Source organism: Asterias amurensis, chromosome 7 (genome assembly GCF_032118995.1).
Source record: "Asterias amurensis chromosome 7, ASM3211899v1".
NCBI lineage: Eukaryota > Metazoa > Echinodermata > Asteroidea > Forcipulatida > Asteriidae > Asterias > Asterias amurensis.
The window spans coordinates 19,112,192-19,135,617 of NC_092654.1; the positions used below are offsets into that span (position 1 = coordinate 19,112,192).

Below are 23,426 nucleotides of genomic sequence, written 5' to 3' on the forward strand. Positions count from 1 at the left end.
AATCAATCGGCCATGACACCGTATATAAAGTATATCAGTACCGAGAACCTAACCCTTACACTATTGTCATCCTTATCATCCGGCTTCGTCATGTCCCCCGTCTCCCCTTTTGGTCCCTGTGGACCAGTGGGTCCCATTTCTCCAGGAGGTCCTGGGGGTCCAGGGGGACCTGTGATGACCTTTGTGCTATCCTCGACCATTAAACAATTCCACTCGTCCGTGTCTCTGAAATAGAGTTTTTTCACGTCTGTCCGATAGACGATTGCTGCTTCTGCACGGATTGTCTGCATAGCGATCTCATTGGGCACGATGACTATTTGCTGGGGGGATGGAGGGAAAAAGGGAAAGAGGGTCAAAAATCTTTTACTGGAATAAATGAACTGTTAACAAAGAAACTTTTTAAGTGTCTTGCAACTCGCATAGATTCATTACGTTTTTGCTTAGATTCAATAAATTATTTTTTAAATAAAGTTTTTCTTTAGTAGGCCCTAATGAACAAAAATGCAAGAAATACAAAATAATATACACAAATGCAAAACTATTCATAGTATACAAAAATACAAAATATGCAAAATGAATTCCAAAAAGTATGCAAAATAATTTACAAAATACTCAAGATAAACAGAACATGCAAAACAAGGAAAAATATGCAGAATATACAAAAGAATTCAATATGTACCAAATAATAAACAAAAACAACTGGTATGAAACATCACTTGATCTACTACAATATACTTTGACAACATTAATGTTAAATGTCTAAATATGACTTACCCCTTCCATGACCTTGTTACCAGGGTCTCCCTTTTCACCTTTGACCCCTTGTGGACCTACATTACCAGAAGGACCCTGCAACCCAGGCAGACCCGGAGGCCCAACGGGTCCCCTTGGCCCTTCAACTCCTCCAGCATCTGGATAATCATCAAGAAAGTTTTTTTCAAGCAATAAGATTAAATTTGAACTGAAATCAAGTATTTGTTAAAGGCACTGGACACTATTGGTAATTACTCAAAATAATTGTTAGCTTTAAAACTTAATTTGTATTAACAAGCAACGGAGAGCTGTTGGTAGTATAAAACAGTCTTTCTCAGATTCAAATATTTTAAAAGTATTTGAATCTGAGAAAGAAGGAAGGCCTGAACCTTTTTTTTTAGGAACCTGAAGCACAATTTGTGCAACAAGGGTGTTTTTTCTTTCGTTATTCCCTTGCAACTTCAATGAACAATTGAGCAAAAATTTTCACAGATTTTGTTAATTTTATGCATAGGCTATGTTAAGATCGGCCTACACCATGTGAGAATACTGTTCTTGGACAATTACTAAAGGTGTCCAGTTCATGTAAAGAGGACACTGCTCTTATTAAAGATGCTATGTCAGATTTTTGGCCCCAAACATTAAAAACTATATTTTTTTGAGTGAATGGTATTTCAAAGATTATCACGCGCTCTAACGAAAAAAAGTTTAACTTTTACTTTTAATGGTCAGGAACCATGACAAAAATTTAAAACGTTTCTTATAAAACACATAAGAATTGGTCACGTGATATATATTGTCGGGATCCCGACAAAAACTAATTTTGAGCACTTTATTTCACTGCTACTAATAATTGGCGGACTTTTTCGAGCAATGGCTCAAATGTAAGCTTGTAACTTTCTCGACCCCCATCAAAATAACTGTTGAATTTTAAATCAAAATTTTTGGGTGAAATCGGCCAAAAATCTGACAAAGCATCTTTAAAGCCATTATACACTTTCGGTAAGCAGTATTGTCCAAGTCCCACACTTCGTGTATCACAACTTATATATAAAATAACAATCCTGTGGAAATTTAGGCTCAATCGGACATCGGAGTCGGGAGAAAATAACGGGAAAACCCACTCCTGTTTTCGCGCGTTTCGCCGTGTCATGACATGTGTTTATAACAAATCCGTAATTCTCGTTAACGAGAATTTATATTGTTTTACCGTTTTCCCAAAAAGTAAAGCATTTCATGGACTAATATTTCAAGAGAAGTCTTTCACCATTACCTTCTGTAAACCCTGTAAATTATTTGTAAATCTGTGAACATTTTTTTTTTTTTTCTGTACCGAAAGGAACTAGGGGAAAGTACTGTGCTTAAATTGGCTTTAATTGAGTAACTAACTGCTTACTGTTTCCTGGTGGTCCCATTGGTCCTGGCAAACCAACATGGCCGGGCAGTCCTTGGATTCCCTCTGGACCTACTGGACCTCTCTCCCCTGGATCACCCTGAATCAAAATGGGAACAAAATTTTGTATTTTTGAGTTGCTATGCAAAGGTCCCGGGTTTGAATCCCACCGGATAGGATTGCCTGTGGATTTCTTTCACAGAACTTGGGGAAAGTACTGTGCTTAATACAAAAATTATTGACTTTGTTCAAAGGATAAACAAATTGCAGCATCATCTTGAAGTGAATGTAGGAGGAGAAAGAACATCAGAGTTAAAGAAAATATAATAATTGTAACAAAATTAATCCTGGATAAGTATTTTAACTCGCTGTGCAAAGGTCCTGTGTTTGAATCCCACCCAAGTGGATTTGCCAGTGGATTTGTTTCAAAGAACTCGGGAAGGTACAGAGAATAGTGTATAAATATTAAGTTTTTACTCGGTTCTGAAAATTCATACTGGTAGCATAATCTTGGTGAGTAGCAGGTGAAAGAAAATATATGTTGACACCTTGCATTGGTCATCATCGCTGAGTTCAAACAATGGAAACTTGCAGACATGTATGCGCTGCGCACTACTCTCGGCCAATGATAATTCTTCATTGACCTCAGTGAGGGCGCGGTTTGGGGCTCGTGTACAAGGGGTCTATACTTCCATCTCAAGAGTGGATTAAAATTGTTATGTTCTTTTCCTAACTGTAACAAATGTTGGTTGATTTTAGAACTGCATGGTTTTTTCAGGTTTTAAAAACAAAAACTGTAAAATAAATTTTACCTTTCTTCCTTTCCTTCCAGTATTTCCTTTGGGGCCTTTCTTTCCAGAATGTCCTCTGGGTCCAGGCATACCAAACGATCCCTACAGATAGAGCATTAATACAAAAGATAAATGTTGAATAATGAAGGGAAAATTAGCTGTTGCAAACTGCTCACTTTTACTAAAACCACAGAGAGAGGACCACAGTCCTTTTTCTATGCTAAAACTACCTACAGCAAAATGCATAAAGTGACGTAACTTTTTGACCCAAGCAAAGTCTTTCCCAAAGGCTCAGCTGTAAGTTAAAATAACAATAACTACCAGGGCCTAATTTCATAGAGCTGCCTATAACACAAAATGCAGCTAAGTACAACAAAATTATACCTTCCACAATAAGGTTACCAGCAAAACTTCCATGACACATGAACAATCTGTAACAGATATCCTGTTTACTTTTGCTAAGTAGAAAATGGTTCAGGCAAAATTTTCTGGTTTAGTAGCTCTATGAAATTGAGCCCAGGTGTCGATCTCATCACTAACTTTGTATTTCGGGACAGTAAATAACACTTGTGTGGAACTGGATGTTTATTCTGATTTAAATACAGGTAGAAAACATGCACCATTATTGCTTCCCCTCACCTAGAAGTAGAAAATGGTGTTTAGGCTAATATCATATGGCTCCGTAACACTAAGGCTGACATTCCTTTTCATTTTTTGAGTTTCTATCATTGGGGATGCTAGGTGTTTTGTGCTGTTGTTTTTTTGGTTGTTTCCCTCGCCCCCACCTATCCTTTTGGGGATATGGATGGGAGAGAACTCATATTTGAAAGACTCACTTTTGGTCCAGTTGGCCCTCTTGGGCCTGGCAGACCCCGTTCACCCTTAGGTCCTGTGTCACCTTTTGGACCCTGATGATGATAAAAACAAGAAAGACAAACAAAGTTTAGAATCAACCTACAAACAACATACAGGCCTGATACTTCTAAGAGACAATGAGGGCAATTGCCTTCATGGCCCTGGCCGCCTTGGTGCCCTTTAAATGTTACAAAATTAATTTGCATTTCCTTCATAAAGGTGCCCTTAAAGAATTTGAGTACTTTTTCAAAATGTTGATAGATTTACATTAAACTTGCAGGGTTTGAAGATAATGATAGTGGAAACCCTCTTGCAAATATTACTTACTGAGGTGCTACAGTTTTTGAGAAATGAGTAAAACAAAGTCATGAATATACGTTTGGAAATGCTTAAAATAATGTTGGTCTCATGAGACCAAAATTATTTTCATGACACTGTTTTTCTCATTTCCCAAAAACTACAGCACCTCAGCACGTAATATTTCCAGGGAAGCTTTCTACTATCATTATCTTCAAACTGTGTAAGTTTAGTGTAAATCTATGGACATTGTGTTTTTTGTCCTACAAAAAGTACAAACACCCTTTAATTAGTATCAGTCCTATAATTGTTAATGAATAAGTAATAAGTTACAAATAGATGTGACATTCTGAGGAGTTATAACGCTCCTGTAGTGGAGTTAATATCCAGACAGTGATTGCTTCAAAACTTATACTAATTGCTTGCAAACCTGCATGATAATGCGCAAATGCATGATACAGTGAAAATGCATGATAAAGATAGTATGATCCCTAGGTCAATTAATACTAGACTTGAAACAATTATAAAGAACAAAATGAAGTATATGAATGCTCTGCTGATTTAGAATATGAAGGTCATGCTAAGTTAGTGCAAAAAAAAACTTTTATACTTGTCAAAATAAAGCTCTTAGGAAAAGCTTTCTAGATGTATACCGGGAAATTCATTCCGGAGTCGAACAGTGTGATCATCGTTCTACAAATCTGACACCTAGTGAACTTCCAGCTACATTATTTCATCACCACTACTCAAATCTCTATATCCCAGTTGTTTTCAATTATAGTCCAACCATTTCTATTCCCCCTCTGTCTGGCATTAAGGACAGAGATGATCTTGTGCAGGTTTTTAATTGTCTCTTGAGACTAGAGATGAGACTGAGTTGTCAAGGGACGCTACATGATGCTGATGATGTTATCTGTTGAGTCATGGACTCGTCTGGCCCTCTGACGCATTGTCCCCTTTCAGAAAGGTTACTCCAGTTTATAGCCGGGAAGGTAAAAATGAACCCATTTTTAACTGGAATATTTATGTAGGCCTAGACTCTTAAAACAGCAACTTAAACCAACACTTTTAAAGAGTTTTCAAGTGACTTTGATTAACCAAATTAAAGTGTTAAAGGGAAGGTAGATGTTTGGTAATTACTCAAAACAAATATCAACTTAAAAACTTACTTGGTAATGAGCATTGGAGAGCTGTTGATAGTATAAAACATTGTGGGAAACGACTCCCTATGAAGTTTTTGCAAAAAAGGTAATTGCTCACTAAAATAATAACGGACTTCAAGCTAGACTGTCTTTTATTCCTATCTGAAAGCACACAAATTCGTCCAACAAGGGTGTTTTTTCTTTCATCATTTTCTCGCAACTTCGATGACCGATTGAGCCCAAATTTTCACAGGCTTGTTATTTTATGCTTATGATGGGATACACCAAGTGAGAACACTGGTCTTTGACAATTACCAAACGTGTACAGTGCCTTTAAGTTAACAGTTAACTCATACAGTCTGACTTAAGACTCACAAAGTCTGTCTTAATTAAGACTAACAAGGTCTGACGTAAGACTCAGGAAAATCTTTTGAGAAAATTGTAAATTCATGAGAATATAATGTCACTTAGTATCTTTGTACTTGACAAAAACTTGATTTACCTGGGGCCCTGGTTCCCCTGTGTCTCCTTTCAACCCTGTTGGCCCTGTAGGTCCCGGGGTACCATCCGGTCCCTGAAATTAAAACACAACCAGCCATCCTATTATACAACTTTATTAACAATTCATTAAAACCTTGCATCAGTTTTGTTTTGTTTTTTGATAGAGCTCCAAACATACATCCACAATTTCACAGAGCAACTTTAGTACAAAATATTGCTTACAAATTTCTGCTAAGCTAAAATGAGCAGGGTATCAGTCACTGATGACATGTATGACATGGTCCTTTAGCTAGTATCTTTGTTCTAGTAAGCATAATTATTTTGGGCTTACCTACATTTTGTTTCCTTAAGCCCAAAAAATATTAGTTGTGTGGGGATTTTATGTTATGCTGTTTGAATGGGCTGGATTCAGGGACAGTGGGGATCATGAAAAAGCAAACAATTTAGTTTGAGGTTTAATGCAATCAAAATAATAATTTGTTAAATATGATAGCAATGGTAATATAGGAAGGGTAGAAATAAAGAGTTAGGAACAGTTAAAAGGCAACTCTTTAAAATTAAAGCAAATCTTGTAAATACATTGTAAATTCTGGGGGGGAACAATCACTATACAGACTTATATTGAATTTAAATTCAGAGAAATTTTGCTCTTTTTTTTCTGTTTTTAAAATAGTTTCATTGATTCTTTTTGCAGTGACTTAATCCCAGTTGTCTTCAAGAACTGAACCAAAGATTAATTTTCCAAAATTATTCAGGCACTAATTTCATTCATTCCCCATCATAGTCGTAGGTCGTATAATAATAATAATTGTGTTATCAACATGCCAAGAGGGGAAGGGATTGACTGTAGACAATTTTTATTAATTCAATCAAGCGAGGGTCAAATGTCAGAAGTTTGATCGGCATCCATCTGTATCCGTGGATAACCTGCGTGTTTCAGCTGAACAGATTGCGACTGCACTCCAGTGCTAATTGAATTTCAAAATACATAAGCCTCCAAAATATTTCCAAGGATAGTTTTTTATGTGGTGCTTATTATAATTTCTGATTCGGGTGGTGGCCACGTTAAGGGTTTTACAAATAGTGTTGGCATGGCTGGCAAGTGGCTTTAGTTTGCGAGAGTAGGATTAAAATAAAAATCAGGGGTTTATTTTAAAATGATTGTACATATTGGAATATTTCTGTTCGGTAAATAAAATTTGTTTTTACAAATGTTACTGGGAGAAAATTTAACCTGTCATTTTATTGGTTAATTTTTTAATGTTTTTTTTTGTTATTTTGTTTGTATTGTAATGTTTTTACTTTGTTTTTTTTTGTATTTCTTTATTAATTTACTTAGGTTGTTTTATTTTGTATAATTATTTTTTACTTTTTCTTAATTAAATTATTTAGTTTTTCTTCTTCTGGGGTATTGTTTTAGTTGGAATGAGATGTGTTTTTTTTTAAATACCACATGTCCATATAAATTCTGCTTTGAAGTGCTGTTAGTGAGTCAAACAACAAACTTCTTCTTAAGTGAACAATGTGAAACATTCTACGGGTTAGCAAAGTTTGTGTGATGTTGCTTTTTATCAGTTCAAGTAATTCTTCAAATCCTCTATAACTTGCCTCTTCTTGTCCCTTTTTGGTATATTTTCTTAATGTCAGTATTGTGAGATAATCTACTGGCTATTCCCCATTTACTGCCTCACTTTGGACCTCCATACCTGTTTTCCAGCATCTTACAATCTATTACAGGCAGTGGACTATTGGTAATTACTCAAAATAATTATTAGCATAAAACCTTACTTGGTAACGAGTAATGGGGAGAGGTTGATAGTATAAAACATTGTGAAAAACGGCTCCCTCTGAAGCAACGTAGTTTTCGAGAAAGAAATAATTTAGATTTAGAATTTGAGGTCTCGTAATCAAGCATCTGAAAGCACACAACAACGTGTTACAAGGTGAGGTTTTTTTTCCATTATTTTCTTGCAACTTTGACGACCAATTGAGCTCATATTTTCACAGGTTTGTTATTTTATGCTTATATGTTGAGATACACCAAGTGAGAAGACTGGTCTTTGACAATTACCAATAGTGTCCAGGGTCTTTAATATATGTACAGGCATCTTCTCTCTGTTTTTATATTGGAATGTAGCCCTCACCTGGCAAGTGGCGTTAGCTCGTTTAGTGGGATTTAAAAACAAAACAAGAGAATTTCTTTTGTAATTGTACATATAATTTGAATATTTCTGAGCTATTAGGTAAGTGGACCTCTTGCCTTGTGTCTGGAAAAAAAGTTTGGTTTAAAAAAAATTAACAAATAAAAGAAATCTTAACCAAATCTTAACTATAATCTTAGGTATAAAAAGCTAGGAATTGAGGCAGACTTGATGTAGATTATGATAAGGAGGAGGAAGATGCACGAGAAGAGCAAATAAATTTACATTACCGCCTTAGAGAAAAATGTACCTGCATGCCTGGGAATCCAGGGGCACCTGTTTCACCTTTGACCCCACTCGTTCCTGGTTCACCTTTCATGCACGGTTCTGTGGGTTTTTGGGGTCGCCTGGTGGGTCTGGGCTTTGGGGTGGGTTTAATCTTTAAAATAAGACAGCATGCAAACATAATCAAAAACAAAAGCACAGATTGGGGTTTTGATACATTGGCAAAGCAAAGCAAATAAACAGGTTGACATGAAACATGCAAAATAAATTATTTATCTTAATTTTTTTATGAAGATTTCAAACACACAAACATTATGACAAATCAGGTTTCCTGGTTGGGAAACAGCTACCCTCATTGGGCAACGAGGGCTCCAACCTCCAATCAAAGTAAAGGGTTATCCTAACCAAGGTTTATTTGACAAAGATACTTAAAACCATGAGGGCCTTGTCACACAAGGTAACTTTTACAGGCAACTTGAAGGCAACCAACTGAAGTGCATGCTACTGGACCCCTTAGATAGGACACGTCATTTTTCGAATATTGTCCTCTGAAGGTGAAAATGTTTTTCTTCTTAGAGGTTGGCTGGAACTGGTTGCTAATAAATTGCCTTATGTGACAATGACTTTAGATTTCCTGCTTCGGAACCAGCTACCCTCATTGGGAGATGAGGGTTCCATCTGAGTTAAGGTAGGCCCTATACCCCAAATCGATAGCATGTTTTTTATAGTAAAGTGTCTTGCTCAAGGATAAAAGTGTCACAATTGGGTCTCAAGCCAACACTCAATCAGTAAAAATCAAATTTCTTGTGACTGTCTGAGATACTGTTTGTTTGTTGAGATGATCTTGACATGACAAAAAGACAAACATACAAACAAACACAGTAACTAAGTCAGAACAATACTAACCTTTGTTGTTCTTGTGACCGGTGATGGGGGCGGTGGTGTGGGTGGGGGCGTCGGTGGTGCCCGGGTCATCCTTGTTCTTGGCGGTATAATCGTGGCTGGTTCTTCAGTAGGTAAATCCACCGTAGTCGTCGTCGTCGTCGTCGTCGTGGTAAACATCGGCAATAAGTCGGTATTATTTGCAATCATTGCTGCGAGCATGGATGGGGGAGGAGGGGGTATCATGGGGGGTGGTGGGAGTCGAACTGTGACGACCGTCAGACCATCAGTTACGATATCAAGGCCCATCGTCATTGCGACATCTTTGAATTTATTGCTGGCTTTATGTCTGTTTGTGCGCGATGCTGGAATAAATACAGGAGAAAGTGTGTTGAAAAACTCTAAAACTAGTTTTGTATAATGTTTTATTGTAAACTATCCTATTTTAAAACATGATTAATCTGAAAAAGGTTTACTTTCAACTGCTTTCTTTGGTACCTGTTCTTAGGCAATGAGGACACAAATAATTGAAATACTTGCTTCTACAATTGCCTCAACTCATGTAGGAATCTATTTGTGTAAATGTTTGGAAACAAAAGTTTTTGAAGATCAAGTGTTGAGATCATGCTTATATGTGACTTTGCAAATATTGTACAGCTAAATCCCATGGGTATGTAATACTTACATATGCATTTAGGGCAGCATGTGCCTGGTTTGTGTATAAGTTCCTTACATTCTTGTTGTGGACAAGTCATGGTTCGACATTTCAGCTCCCCATCCTGTAGAAATAAATAGTTACAAAAATAAGCCACAATAAAAAACCAGCTACAAATCTGGGACTTTAGTCTGGGGGTTTTTGTGGTAGGAAAGATTGCAGATTTTTAGTTGTGTGTTTTGTGTTACAAAGTGCTTCTAATCGCTTAAAATAATACGCAATACGTATAAGAATGCATTCGACAGACCATACTTCTGCAATGTCACAGCCACAAGTTTTCATCACTGATTCTTTTAAAGCCATTAAACATTTTCGGTAATTAGTGTTGTCCAAGGCCCACACTTCGTGTACCACAACTTAAATATAAAACAACAAACCTGTGAAAATTTAGGCTCAATCAGTCATCGGAGTCGGGAGAAAATAATAGGAAAACCCACCCTTGTTTCCGCACGTTTCGCCATGTCATGACATGTGTTTAAAATAAATCCGTAATTCTCGCTATCGAGAATTGATATTGTTTTAATGTTTTCTCAAAAAGTAAAGCATTTCATGGAATAATATTTCCAGAGAAGTCTTTCACCATTACTTTCTGTGAACCCTGTAAATTATTTGTAAATCTGTGAACTTTAAAAAAAAATTCTGTACCGAAAGTGTATAATGGCTTTAAGGTAATAAGGTATTGAAAATACACACATTGTGCTAATATCAGCTTAGATATGTTCTCATTAGATTGGGAGATAAAACGTATTAAGCTGACCCATGTTAAGCGCTATAATAACACTTAATAAAACACTACCCAGGTCAAAATTCCAGTTGAACCTAGTTAACTGGGGTCAACTGGTTCAACTCACTGGATAGTGACCAAACTCGTCCATTTTCCATATTAACCAACTGGTTTGGACTAGGTTTAACTGTGTTCAACTAGGTTGAAATTATAAACCAGTTGGTCTCTGTCCATTTTCCATATTAAACCAACTGGTTTTAACTGTGTTTAACTAGTCTATCAACTGGTTTCAACTAGTTCCAGTTAAACCCAGTTTAACTAGGTTCAACTGGAATTTCGACCTGGGTATTTTTATAAGAAAAATATAACCACAAGGGTAGTTAAGTGGTCAATGGATGGGTGTGCATGTGTGTGCTGGTCATGGTTTTACCAGAATATCTCAGAGACTAATGCTGAGATTTTCAAAAACAAAGTGAAAGAGAATCATGTAAGTATCCTAGGCGCTACCGCACAAGGAAGTGTAAGTTTACACCTCTTTGAATCTTAAATGGTCTTACCCTACATCGGCATCTCACGCACGGGTCTTTCTCCAGCACTATCTTCTCTCTATTCGGTATAATTTGGCCTTCATATTCGCAATAATCTGACGGGAAGGAAAAAACACCAAGATTATCTCAGAGAGGATTATTGGATTAGGCAGTGGATAATCCACTGATTGGATAAAACTGTGGGAATTATGATAAGCAATGACTGGGGCAATTCTCCAATCCTCAATAGTGAAACTCTTATTCAGCTGTATACAGCTATCATGGTGCAGAAGTGAAGTCACAGGCAAAGTGCATTAAGTAAACAAAATCAGTTGGTTTTTTTAAGACTGAATATAAACATTTTTAAATTAGTTGTCAATCAATAAATAACTAAGGAAGGCAGGTTGGAATAAAGGAGGCAGTTTCAGCTAAATCTATAAACAAATTGTCAATCAAGCAGCACAAATAGTTGAGAAGAGCACAAGATGATAGTTCCAAGGTAAATTTATTGTGCAATAGAACCAACAGTGAAAGCGAGAGTGATTTCTACTTTGTTTCCCCTACATGACTGAAGGCCTACTCAAGCTAAAGGTGGACTGAAAACCCTCTCCACATAGCGCCCTCAGGAGCACTTGAACCGGGGTCCCAGAAGTTGAAGTGAGGCAAGACACCACTAAACCAAACTGATTCCCTGTTTGTTATTTGCAAGTTAGCGTAGATGTATCCGGCAGGATATTTTGCTGCTGACTGAACCAATGGAGATGGAGATGGGCGGTGGTTTAGTTGGTGCACCCGTGTCTTTCCTGAGGTTTTACCACTGACTATTGATAATAACATCAGCTGTTTTTACTGAAGAAAAAGAAACAAATTCACTACGTTCGCCATTTTGAGATATGGTGGATACAATAAAAGTAAGGTTTGGGTATTTCCGTCTGTATACACCAAAACCAAACAGTTTACTCCTATGGTGTCCACCATTTCTAAAAAAAAAAAAATTGCCAATACAATTTGCCAGCTAATTATATTTTGAAGAATATTCCTACAAACGTACCTTTGGACGGTGTGGTTGCTTGACCGTGCGACCAGCGCAGGCAAGTGGTTAAAATCAACACTCCAATGAGGCGCGTGTGTCCTCCATGCATTTTGGAAGCACCGTCAGATTTTACATTTCAATGTTGGGTACGGCAACTGAAAAAAAAAAAAAAGAAGTAAAACAACTGCTTGAAAACCTCATTCCACTGGTGAAAGAGTGACGAGATTTGTGTTAGAAAAAAAGTATACGTTTGATAGTTTTCTGCATGTCTTTAGTCCCAGTCTAGATCACATCGTTGTGAAACAATGATCACATGGGTGCGTGCTTTTGTACGGAAGTGTACTGCCGCCACATGAACAAAACGACAAGTCAAAAACTTTGGCGGCAATACGCTCAGTTTCTGTAACTGAAGTAATGCTCATCAAAAAAAAAAAATGTTATAACTTGGATGAGCATTAGTCAACTTCTATTCTTTGGAATGATTGAAGCAGTCCGTTAGAACCATGCCTGTCAGGAAACAACTCAGAATGTGTCAGAGATTAAGTCCGATTGTCGAGAAAATACAGATTAAGATCAATATTACGTATACGAGCACGACAGCTTCGGCAATTGTCAAAAAACAGTAGGCCTATTCTCACTTGGTGTATCGCAAATACATATATGCATAAACTAACAAACCTGTGAAAATGTTTACTCATTATTGGTCATCGAAGTTGCAAGAGAATAATGAAAGAATAAACACCCTGGTCTCACAAATTTGTGTGCTTTCAGATGCCTAAAACGAGCTTCCGGTCTGTGGTATTTGAGTGAGAAATAACCTCTTTATCAAAAACTACGTTCAGAGGGAGCTAGTGTCCAAATTTGTAAGAGTAAATTTCAGCTACTTTTATGATTGAAACAAAACAAGCTAATTCTCCTTTCAAAATAATATAGGCCTAGTATATGAGACGTTCAGTCCCGGTGGTGCCTGAACGCACGACCCTTAAAAGCCTCCATCCAGCCAGTCCCCGGGAAAATGATAATGTTGAGTAATCCCACTGCACAGGAAAAAAGATGATTTATGATATATTCTTTCGGGGAAAGAAAACCTCGGTTCTAATCAGCCAAATGTGTTATGTGATCTTGTAAGCCATCCCGGCCACTCATTCTCCGAAATCAGCTCGGGTTGCGAGCGACGGCGGGAGTGCACTGCGGTTGACGAAAGAAACTTTCCCCACGACGGGCTCTTCAACGGCTCCTGTGCCCGGGCGGAATCATAAATTACCGGACGAGACCCGACACGAACCTGTGTTGTGTATATTACATTTTTTTTTTTTTTTTTTGCAGGCTACTCAACATAATTGTTTGCATCCCCTGTCAAATTGGATATTGTACAAAAATTAATGAGCACGTTATCAGCAACTTAAAGCTTTGAGACAATGGGTGCGTTCGTTTAGCTTCCCTGGGTCGACCCCCCGGTGTGCTTCGTTTTTTTTTCTAGGACAAACGTGGGTTATTATCTGCACACGTTCGTCCTGGGGGAAAAAAACCGCTACACACCGAGGTCGACCTGGGAAAGCTAAACGAACGCACCCTATGTGCATTTCAATGACGTCACTAAACGCCATTTTGTTTTTCTGGACGCAATGCCTTTGCAATCCTCCTCGCCGATTTCTTCTCAATTTGAACTGACCATCCACTTTAAGATTGCGCAAACTACGCATGCATTTCCACATTACAAGTGATCGGTGTAAAACACCATTTTGTTCCCATCCTCGCCGAGTTCTTCACAATTTGAATTAAAATCCACTCCAAGATTGCGCAAGCTGCGTATGGCAATTTCCACATTTAAAGTGATTGTGTCAAACGCCATTTTCTTTTTAGACGAAATGCATTTTGCCATCCTCCTCGCCGATTTCCTCTCAATTTGAATTTGACAATCCACTCCAAGATGGCGCAAACTGCGCGCATGCATTTTTCCACATTACAAGTGATCGGTGTCAACGTAGCCTTTCGGACCGGATGCACCAAGTGGCAACCGGAACCAGGCCGTTCGATATGGATTTCACCCCCGTATGACCGCGACCATCATGCCCGCTAGATCCACCCCCCCCCCCCCCCCCGCAATTCCATCAAACCTAACGGTGTCTCTCACTCCTCCTTTTTTCACTTAACGAGTCTCTGTGTCTACCCTACGGCTGTTTCACACACGACTTCTCTGAAATTGAAAGTTCAATGCCGTGAGCGGTCGATACTGAAATGAATATAGGAAAAATCTGCTGCTTTAAATTATAGCAGCTTTCAGTCAATTTCCACGAATTTTTGAATGTTGATGAAGTGAACGAACACTTCTCACAAAGTGCTTAATATGTCAATGTGCTACTGTGGATAACTCAAAGGGATACACTCTTCTTGATTCTGTTAAACAACTTATGTCATTGATTAGTTCATCTACCAACAATATATATTTTTTTTTCAGATAGTTTATTTTTGTCATCGGCTTATGGTTTCGGTTGACGTTGTAACACTGTAATATCTACTTTTGCTGACTATAAACTGGCAAGAAATTGCCTTGCATTTAGTGCTGCTGCCACAGATTTTTTAAACTACACACTACATTTACTAAAATGTATAACTTTAACACCCTCAAAGCAAATAATCAACATTCTCAAAGCAAATAATAAGCAACCAGCAAAACAAACAATGTAAAAAGTCATCCATTTCATTTACAAACTAAAACAACCATGGATGACACAACAAAGCCAAACAGGCAAAATAGCCGCTGAATATCAAGCACGCTGTCGTCTCTTGCTAGTTTTCTAACGGGTATTGACTTAGTAATTAAGGACATGGAATTGATCGTACAGCATTGCCTTTAGGTACTTCACTCTCTGGCGCTATTTACTGCGACTTTACAGTTAAGGTCCATACCTCTACTTCTCGTATTCATGCTATACATTTACCTCTCAAAATAGATGAACAGCCATAAATTTGCCGTCACATCGAGGTATGTAATTACTAAAATAAATTAATACAATCGGAGTCGACGGTGTAGACAGGGTCCTTTGTATAGGTTGGGGTAGAATAGAGGCATGCCGTGGGTAGCTTTTTTAAAGCAATGTTAATTATGGCGCGTTTTTATTTGCACTGCCTTAAGGTAGAACATTCTGTAATTTCATTTGTGACTATTGTTGTTTAGTTGTAACTTAATTTGTCTGGCGGGGTACACGCATCCTTAACTAATGGTACCATTATCTGAATAAACAAATGTTATGTTTTGAACTCACATAAATTATAATTGGATTGATTCGTTGAATAGAATATATCAGTGGACTGTGATCTTCAATTGTCATCCATCTTTTCATACACTGATGGATTGTTGTATAATGTACCGTGCCGTTCTTTTGTGCTGTTTATTTTAATTGGCAAATGCAGTGCAGCTTAGTACGAGATGAACTATTCTATAAAACAAAATATAACAAAATAAGCATACTAAAAGATGGCAAATGACCTTAAAGGAGTCTCATAACATGTAATGAGATATATTAAGCCAACCACAACTAAAAGACACTGAACACTATTGGTAATTGTCAAAGACTAGTCTTCTCACTTGGTGTATCTCAACATATGCATAAAATAACAAGCCTGCGAAAATTTGAGCTAAATTGGTCGTCGAAGTTGCGAGATCACAATGAAAGAAAAAACACCCTTGTCACACGAAGTTGTGTGCTTTCAGATGCTTGATTTCGAGACCTCAAAATCTAATTCTGAGGTCTCGAAATGAAATTCTTGGGAAATTAATTCTTTCTCGAAAACTACATTAATTCAGAGAGAGCCGTTTCTCACAACGTTTTATACTATCAACCTCCCCCATTACTCATTACCAAGTAAGGTTTTATGCTAATAATTAGTTTGAGTAGGCCTAATTACCAATAGTGTCCACTGCCTTTAACACACTGGACGGATACAACAATATTTGACCTGCGTTATGTGAGTGCAAACGAGATAACAGATATTACCTTTTGAACGTGACCTTCATTTAACACTACCACTGTTATGATGTTGACAAACCCTTAATGTAGCCCCAATTAAACCCTAGCTCTGACCTAGATTGCAAATAAAACAATTACATTTTGGATCAGGTGTCTCGCTAAAATACGAATACGGCTACATCGTGAGAAGGATTTTTGATTTCATTTAAGACAAAATAAATAAACAAACAAACAATCATAAGTGACTAAAGGCAAATAAATATGAGATTTTTTTGTTAGTAATTCGACTGGCTATTCGATCAGAGTTATATTCCGTCTTAAACATATATTTTAAAATAAATAAAAAGCATCTTCATCTGGCATTGCCGCCAAATTCTACACTTTCTTATTATTTTGTGATGTTAATGGGTGGGAAGAAGTGGGAAGAAGTTTTGGCTCTGAGAAACCCGACTTGAGATACCATAAACAGAGTCTCGACTGCCCTTTGCTTCATTTTATGCAGTGTTTGTTTTTTCCGGAAAACAGGTCGTTACATCCTACACCATGCAGTGGACACTATTGGTAATTACTCAAAATATTTATCAGCATAAATCCTTACTTAGTAACGAGTAATGGGGAGAGGTTGATGTATAAAACATTGTGAGAAACGGCTCCCTCTGAAGTAGAGTAGTTTTAGAGAAAGAAGTATTTTTCCACGATTTTGATTTCGAGACCTCAGATTTAGAATTTGAAGGTCTCAAAATCAACCATTTGAACGCACACAACTTCGCCTGACAAGGGTGTTTTTTCTTTTATTATTATCTCGCAGTCGATGACCGATTGGGCTCAAATTTCCACAGGTTTGTTAGTTTATGCATATGTTGAGATACACCAAGTGAGAAGACTGGTCTTCGACAATTACCAACAGTGTCCAATGTCTTAAATGTGGTCCTTTAAATCCATACCGTGCACATTAGACCTACAAGAAACACAACCTCAAATCGCAAATTTTATATATCCAGCCTAAAATTAAAAAACCACTGACGAATAATAATATCATCATGCACTTCCTACTCGTGTATTTAGTTACATATAGGCATGGCTGAACTGGATGCTATTATAAACTGTGCATAACGCACAAGTCAGCATCGATTACATCGCCTGAAAATATTGTGATAAATACCAAGCCGATTAGTTTAGGCGCCTCTGGGCGTTCGTCCGTATAAATAGTGCACAGTGCCATGAACTGACTTTGTGAACGATACCATGATTTTGACACTTGGGTTTGCCATTCAAATGTTTGAGTGAACGCGGCGGGGCGGTGGAAATTGTACTTGGGTTTTTATTTTCTCTCGATCTTTCTTACTCTGAATTTAATCTCGGTTTAGAGGTTTGTGTGTTGTTTTTTGTCGTCGATTTGTATGGGTACATGCTAGTTCTTTGTGTCATGGACTCAAAAGTCTTTCTGACGCTGAAAAACGTGGAGCAGAGAAATGCCAGCGTTTTACAATGTTACATTTTGGCCATTGCTCTTAAAACGCGATTATTCTTGGTGGTTGTTGGCAAATAAACATTTGAGTAGGTTTGATTGAAGGGCGACCGAAACAAGCTCTTGAACATCATTGACGAAAGGTGGCTACGTACAAGAACCGTCATAAAACATTGTCGAATTCAGGCCTGTGTGCTTCGAAGGGCATGGACACCAAGGCATTTTCTAGGGCACCCTATTATATGAGGAACTTGTAAATTTCTACTTGAGCATTATTCAAGGGCACCAAGGCAACGACCAGGGGGCATGAAGGCAGTCGCCCTCACTGCCTCCTCCGTGAAGTATAAAGCCTTGAAACTTACCTAAAATCTGTTATACTCAACGGAAAGGGATTTTGTTGTTTTTAGTTGTTTTTGTAGTTTCATAACATGCAATTAGCAGCGTGATCTCCCTTTAACACATTCCCTGGTGAGTTAGCGTTCATGACACTCTTGAGGAGAGTTTTGGCGCTTTGCCCATGAACTCTTCAGCGTCAAAAACCGGGGGCTTACATTAACAGCCCTCCCGCTCATTTGCAAATGCGAACTGGAGCACGGGCTGCGGCACACGTGTATTCTGGTCCATAACTCAGCGATGTAATTAGCTCATATAACCCAACATCGATAAGTCGGCCTTCCGTTTCTCTGCGAGGGCAACCCGACCCGGGGAGGTACGGAGCGAAGGACGGTCGGATATTTCTACCTTCATGGTCGGACTTCATGCACCATTAACGAGATAGCTTGCTGTGATGGTTGGAGGGAACCACTTTATAAGGTTAAGCATTCAAAATAAAACCAATTCTCTCATAGATTACGTGGCCTCATTCCTATTTCCCTTTTCCACGTCTTTTTCCGTGAGCTCATTAGTTTCACCCCATGCAATGACCGAAGCAAAATATAATTTAGCCAGTGGTTGCAATCACGCTGTATTATGTCTGATTTGTGTACGTAGACCTACGGGTAAAACCGAAAATTGCAAAATTGATTCACCCTTTTTGCCAAGATTTAATTTGGGAACAGTTGAAGTTTACCCGATTCAACGTGGCCTCTTACACGTGCTACTTATGACATGACTCGTGGCGTCAGTGTGTATTAAAGGGCACGCGGTCTCCATTGGGTTCACGGCTATGACGTGTACTTTTTTGGTATCTACGGCGCAGGTTCATTATAAAACAGCGGCGGCCATTTTGTTTATATTGTTTCGCAAAGTCGCCAATGGCAATAATCTGGTTCCTAGGTTTGAATCAATAATCATGTACCTCAAAAAGGCACGTGAAGGCGGGGACCCGACCGCAACCACCAACAGGAATAGCCAATTTAGTTGTTAATAAACTGACAGTTTGTGGTTCCCCTTTTATTCCACTGTCAAAAGTCAAGTCAGCCTTCGGCTTTCTCCCAGGCAGAAAATAAATCCAACAACCTGGTTCTTTGTGCGGCTTGTTACAATCACAATATCCTGGCATTCAGCAACTGTGGTCATTATTTCTGCACCCGGAGACGTCTATTACTAAGCCCTTAATGGTAACTCAGCCAAACTTTATAGTAAAAGTTAAACAGCTTTGAAATTCAAATAATAAGGAACCTTTTCGTTTCTCGTTCAATTACGTCTATCCAGCTGTGGTTATAATTTCGAAAAATCTGGTTAGAATGTGTGCAGGAGGCTTTTAAAGCAGATTGATTGCTCAACCATTTTTTTCTGCCGAGCGAAAACCAGCAGTATTTGTGAAATTGTACTTTATTTTGCTGGTAACCTTCTTAACTTAACTTAACTTAACTTAACAATGCATTTATAAGCGCTTTAACACTGTTTCAAAGCGCTGTGCAGTCAAGAAAACATTAAAATGAAGGATTAAAAAACATGGGCAAAATCAGCATTATGGTTTAAAAAAAATACACAACAGTTAAAAAGTAGCAAATATTTAGTGAAAACATTGCATTACAAACAATCATATTACACGGAATGAAACATAAGATAAAAAGATAAGCGTCAGGCGGACCCAGAGTAAATCAACCCCATTTCTTTAAGTTGTGCTAATATGTATACCTTTTGTTCTTATACTGCGCAATGAAACGGTTCCAGACGGAAGTAAATGAAAGTTTGCACCGTACAAACATTAGAACAAGAAAAAAGTTAGATAACAAAATGGTAAAGATATCCCTCATATTTGCCGTGGCAAATAATGGAGTACTGATACTAATTATGCCAACAAGGGGCCAGACTATTTATACCTCACTCATTTTGGTTGAATTGAAGGTGAAATAAACGTTGATTCACCAATCACCTTGATAAAAGTCTATAGTATAAAAGTTGATATCGTCGATTATTCTGAGAGCAATTTACCGAAAAACCGACGTTGGAATATTGACGCTCGCCAGACGTTGTAACACACAGTATACGCCAGCGTAATTACCCCCAATTGGTACAGCCGTATAAGACGGAATACATTCTAAGAAATTCATTATCATAATGAACACGCACATTTTATTGGCCCCTAGATATTATGCCATAAATCAATAATAATAATTCTTGCATGTGGCTGTGTGAGGATTAGTTCTGGTGAAGGATGAGGTCAGAGTTTCACGGGTCTCCATTTTGGGAGGATTTTCGAGGCATTAAAAAATACGCCGTGAAACTCAACTCGCCTATGCCTAATATTGCTCTTTTTCAACGGACGTGTAAAGAGATGGTTCTAATTTAGCTTTGGGAATATTGTGGATTTGATTTGATGCTGCTTTCCTTAATTTCATCTGTACTTTAATATGAGCAATTCATTACTCTCAAACATTTGCATTTTGAAATAGACCATGGCTGCATTTCACATGGCTGCTTATAATTTTGCTTTAAAATTCCTCTGCTTAAAAGCATATAAGCAGAATACCCATCCCAAATAGCACAATGTAACATGATATTTTTGCTTGTCCTGTTCTCGTAAGCAGAATTGTTGTTATTCTCAGCTATTTGTTGTGCCTAATCAGCTCAGTGAAAATTGGGTCTGTGTCATCGCTCTGCCGTCTTAATGTCAGATATCCTAACTCCACAATGATAACGATTCTCGTTTCAGAAAAAAAAAGGACCAGACCATTTTCCTCCAAGCCTTGTTATCTTGCTTGATCAGAAAGAAAACAAAATGGTGGTCTTCCAGTTCCACTATTAAAACAAGATCGTGTTCTAGTATCGCATCAACAATGTCATTACACATCGGTGACATTTGAGTTAGAGTTCAAAACATACACCGATAGGTCTTGGTTCAGTGCCGGAAACACGGTTGTAATTTTTATGGCTTGGTGCATAAATCTGTCAGTTCTTGACATCAAATCGCGCGCTCGTGAACGGTTTTTTATTATGACCCAAGGGAGCAGAGACATCTGGTTTGAATGACAAGAGTTCTTGTCACTAACAAAGTGAAGATATTCATGTTTCAATGCTGTGGCAGCGTCATTAAAGGTATACCTTTGGCAATTACTCCAAATATGATACCATGAAATCTGTTAATTATTACAACAATTAGTGTAAAGCTGGCGGACAAGTGAGAAGGCAAGCTCACTGGTCCTGCTGGCCAGCCACTGAAATATTAAAGTTAACGATATACATTTTGGTTTTGGGAACCGTTTCATTGTTGTAATCCTACATGCAAATGTAGGCATAGACCGGCATAAAGGTCTTTACTAAAAAAAAATAACCTGTGAAAATTTCATTTCAAAAGGTGGTATCTTTTTTTAGATATCGCCGAAAATCTGGAGCGGTTATGTCCACGCAGGAGATAATCCGCAATTGGAAGACATGAGTCTGAGAAATGCTCCGACAGGTTTCTCAAATTAAAATTTCGGTACATTAAAGGCAGTGGACACTATTGATTATTACTCAAAAGAATTATCAGCATAAAACCTCACTTGGTAACGAGTAATGGGGAGAGGTTGATAGTATAAAACATTGTGAGAAACGGCTCCCTCTGAAGTAACGCAGTTTTCAAGAAAGAAGTAATTTTCCACGAATTTGATTTTGAGACCTCACGTTTAGAACTTGAGGTCTCGAAATCAACCATCCAAACGCACACAACTTCGTGTGACAAGGGTGTTTTTTCTTTCATTATTATCTCGCAACTTCGACGACCATTTGAGCTCAAATTTTCACAGGTTTGTTATTTCATGCATATGTTGAGATACTCCCAGTGAGAAGACTGGTCTTTGACAATTACCAATAGTGTCCACTGTCTTTAACACTGATAAATGTTTCCACAACCACATTACCTGACAGTGGAATGATTCTCAAATTGCTTTACACTATCGATTCGGAAGCTACTGTTTTACTTCTATCATGGTAAGTTTTTATTGACGTTTATTTTAGGAGTGATTATCAAACGTAAACCTCCCCTTTAAGAGCAAACCATGATATTGTTTTAAATGTCACTTTGCTTCATCAAAGTATGAAGGGAATTCCTCGTCAATGCATATACAAGCCTCAAGCCTAAACCATCCCAGTTGATTGCTGGAACCATGGAGCATTGCAGCTATAAATACACACATCAAGTATTTATATGATTTAATTAGCAGATTTAATTCGGTGCAAGGACCACATCATGACGGCAGACTGGTGTTTTGTATTTTGAAAGAAGTTATTTCGTCTTCCGATGGCGAGACATGTGTCTTTGATTTGAGAAACAATCCAAATTGTGAAGAATTGAGGCAACATTGGTTCTTCGTGGCATGAGGTTTTCAAAGCTTCAAAAATGATTTATGTAATTTTATTACATCCTTATTATAAATCAACGATATTTTGGTTTTGTTTACAATATTATGTACCGCCAAGGAAATGCTATCAATCAGTTCGCTTAAAGGAACGTTACAGAATTGGTAATAAACAAATAAAACTAACACAGTCTAATGATGATGATAGTAGAAAGCATCCCTTGAAATATTTCTGTTTTAAATTTCATATTTGATGAGAAATAAATAATATATTTTCGCGTTTTATTCATTTTTGTTTTGGCATTGATGCAATTCAAAATTTGTAATCGGTTTTTCACTACTCTCTCGTGACCCAGATGGCCGATCGATCTCAAACTTCTACAGGTTTGTCAGTTTTTGTATATGGTGGATTACATAAAGTGCTAATACTGCCAGCAACTGTTTGCTAGCAAAACAAATTCTGTCATGTTCCTTTAAAGGTACTATGCACTATTATTGGTAATTACTATAAATAATGTTCGCATAAAAACTTACCTCGGGCTACCAGCAGTGGAAAACTCTTGATAGTATAAAACATTGTGAGAAACGGCTCCTTCTGAAGTAACGTAGTTTTTGAGAAAGAAGTAATTTCTCACTCAATTAATATTAAAAGACATCGGGCCACGCAACTTCGATAACCAATTGAGCCAAAATATTCACAGTTAGGATACACCAAGTGCTGATCTTTGACAGTTACTAAACGTGTCCAGGCAATTGGTCACCCTTGTTACGTTCTGTGCCTTTTTTTGTATTTGATTGTGTGTTTTTAATGGATGTGTATTTTTCCCCCTTTAAATTTCTTCGTCCTATTTAAAAACGTTTTTTGTAGTTTTCAAAATGTATGTGTGCTTGGGTCTAGTGCTTTTTTTAAATGAATGTGCAATGTTTTTCTGTGTAAATTTGTAATATTTTATCTTTAGTTCACTTCTGTAGATTGTTATTAGCTGCGATCCATGGGAGATCAGTGAGTTTTTCTTACTGAATGGATCTCTCAGGATAAACAAGAAATAAATAAATAAAATAAATAAATAAAATAAAAGGCTTCATTATTTGAATGAGAATTTACCTCTTTCTCAAAAACTACAGAGGGAGCCGCTTCTCACAATGTTCTATACTACAGCTCTCCCTTGCTCGTTATACCAAGGAAATTTGTATGCTAGTAATTGTTTTGAGTAAACATCAATA

At 37.6% G+C, this 23,426-nt stretch overlaps 1 protein-coding gene across 7 annotated transcripts in view; it reads right to left on the reverse strand.

Moving 5' to 3' along the window:
- The window catches only part of LOC139939578 (uncharacterized), a 47,559-nt gene that overhangs the window by 4,934 nt on the left and 19,199 nt on the right, over positions 1 to 23,426 (reverse strand). For 6 of the 7 annotated variants that reach the window (XM_071935582.1, XM_071935581.1, XM_071935585.1 and 3 more), the window contains 11 exons: positions 12,058 to 12,194; positions 11,037 to 11,122; positions 9,726 to 9,819; positions 9,065 to 9,405; positions 8,184 to 8,312; positions 5,734 to 5,805; positions 3,774 to 3,845; positions 2,959 to 3,039; positions 2,150 to 2,246; positions 775 to 911; positions 60 to 320 (listed from right to left, as the gene is read on the reverse strand). In XM_071935582.1, coding sequence (XP_071791683.1) covers positions 60 to 320; positions 775 to 911; positions 2,150 to 2,246; positions 2,959 to 3,039; positions 3,774 to 3,845; positions 5,734 to 5,805; positions 8,184 to 8,312; positions 9,065 to 9,405; positions 9,726 to 9,819; positions 11,037 to 11,122; positions 12,058 to 12,148 — 1,461 coding nt within the window. In that variant the 5' untranslated portion in view covers positions 12,149 to 12,194. The remainder of the gene's footprint in view (positions 1 to 59; positions 321 to 774; positions 912 to 2,149; positions 2,247 to 2,958; positions 3,040 to 3,773; positions 3,846 to 5,733; positions 5,806 to 8,183; positions 8,313 to 9,064; positions 9,406 to 9,725; positions 9,820 to 11,036; positions 11,123 to 12,057; positions 12,195 to 23,426) is intronic. The other variant, XM_071935587.1, reaches the window with a different exon arrangement.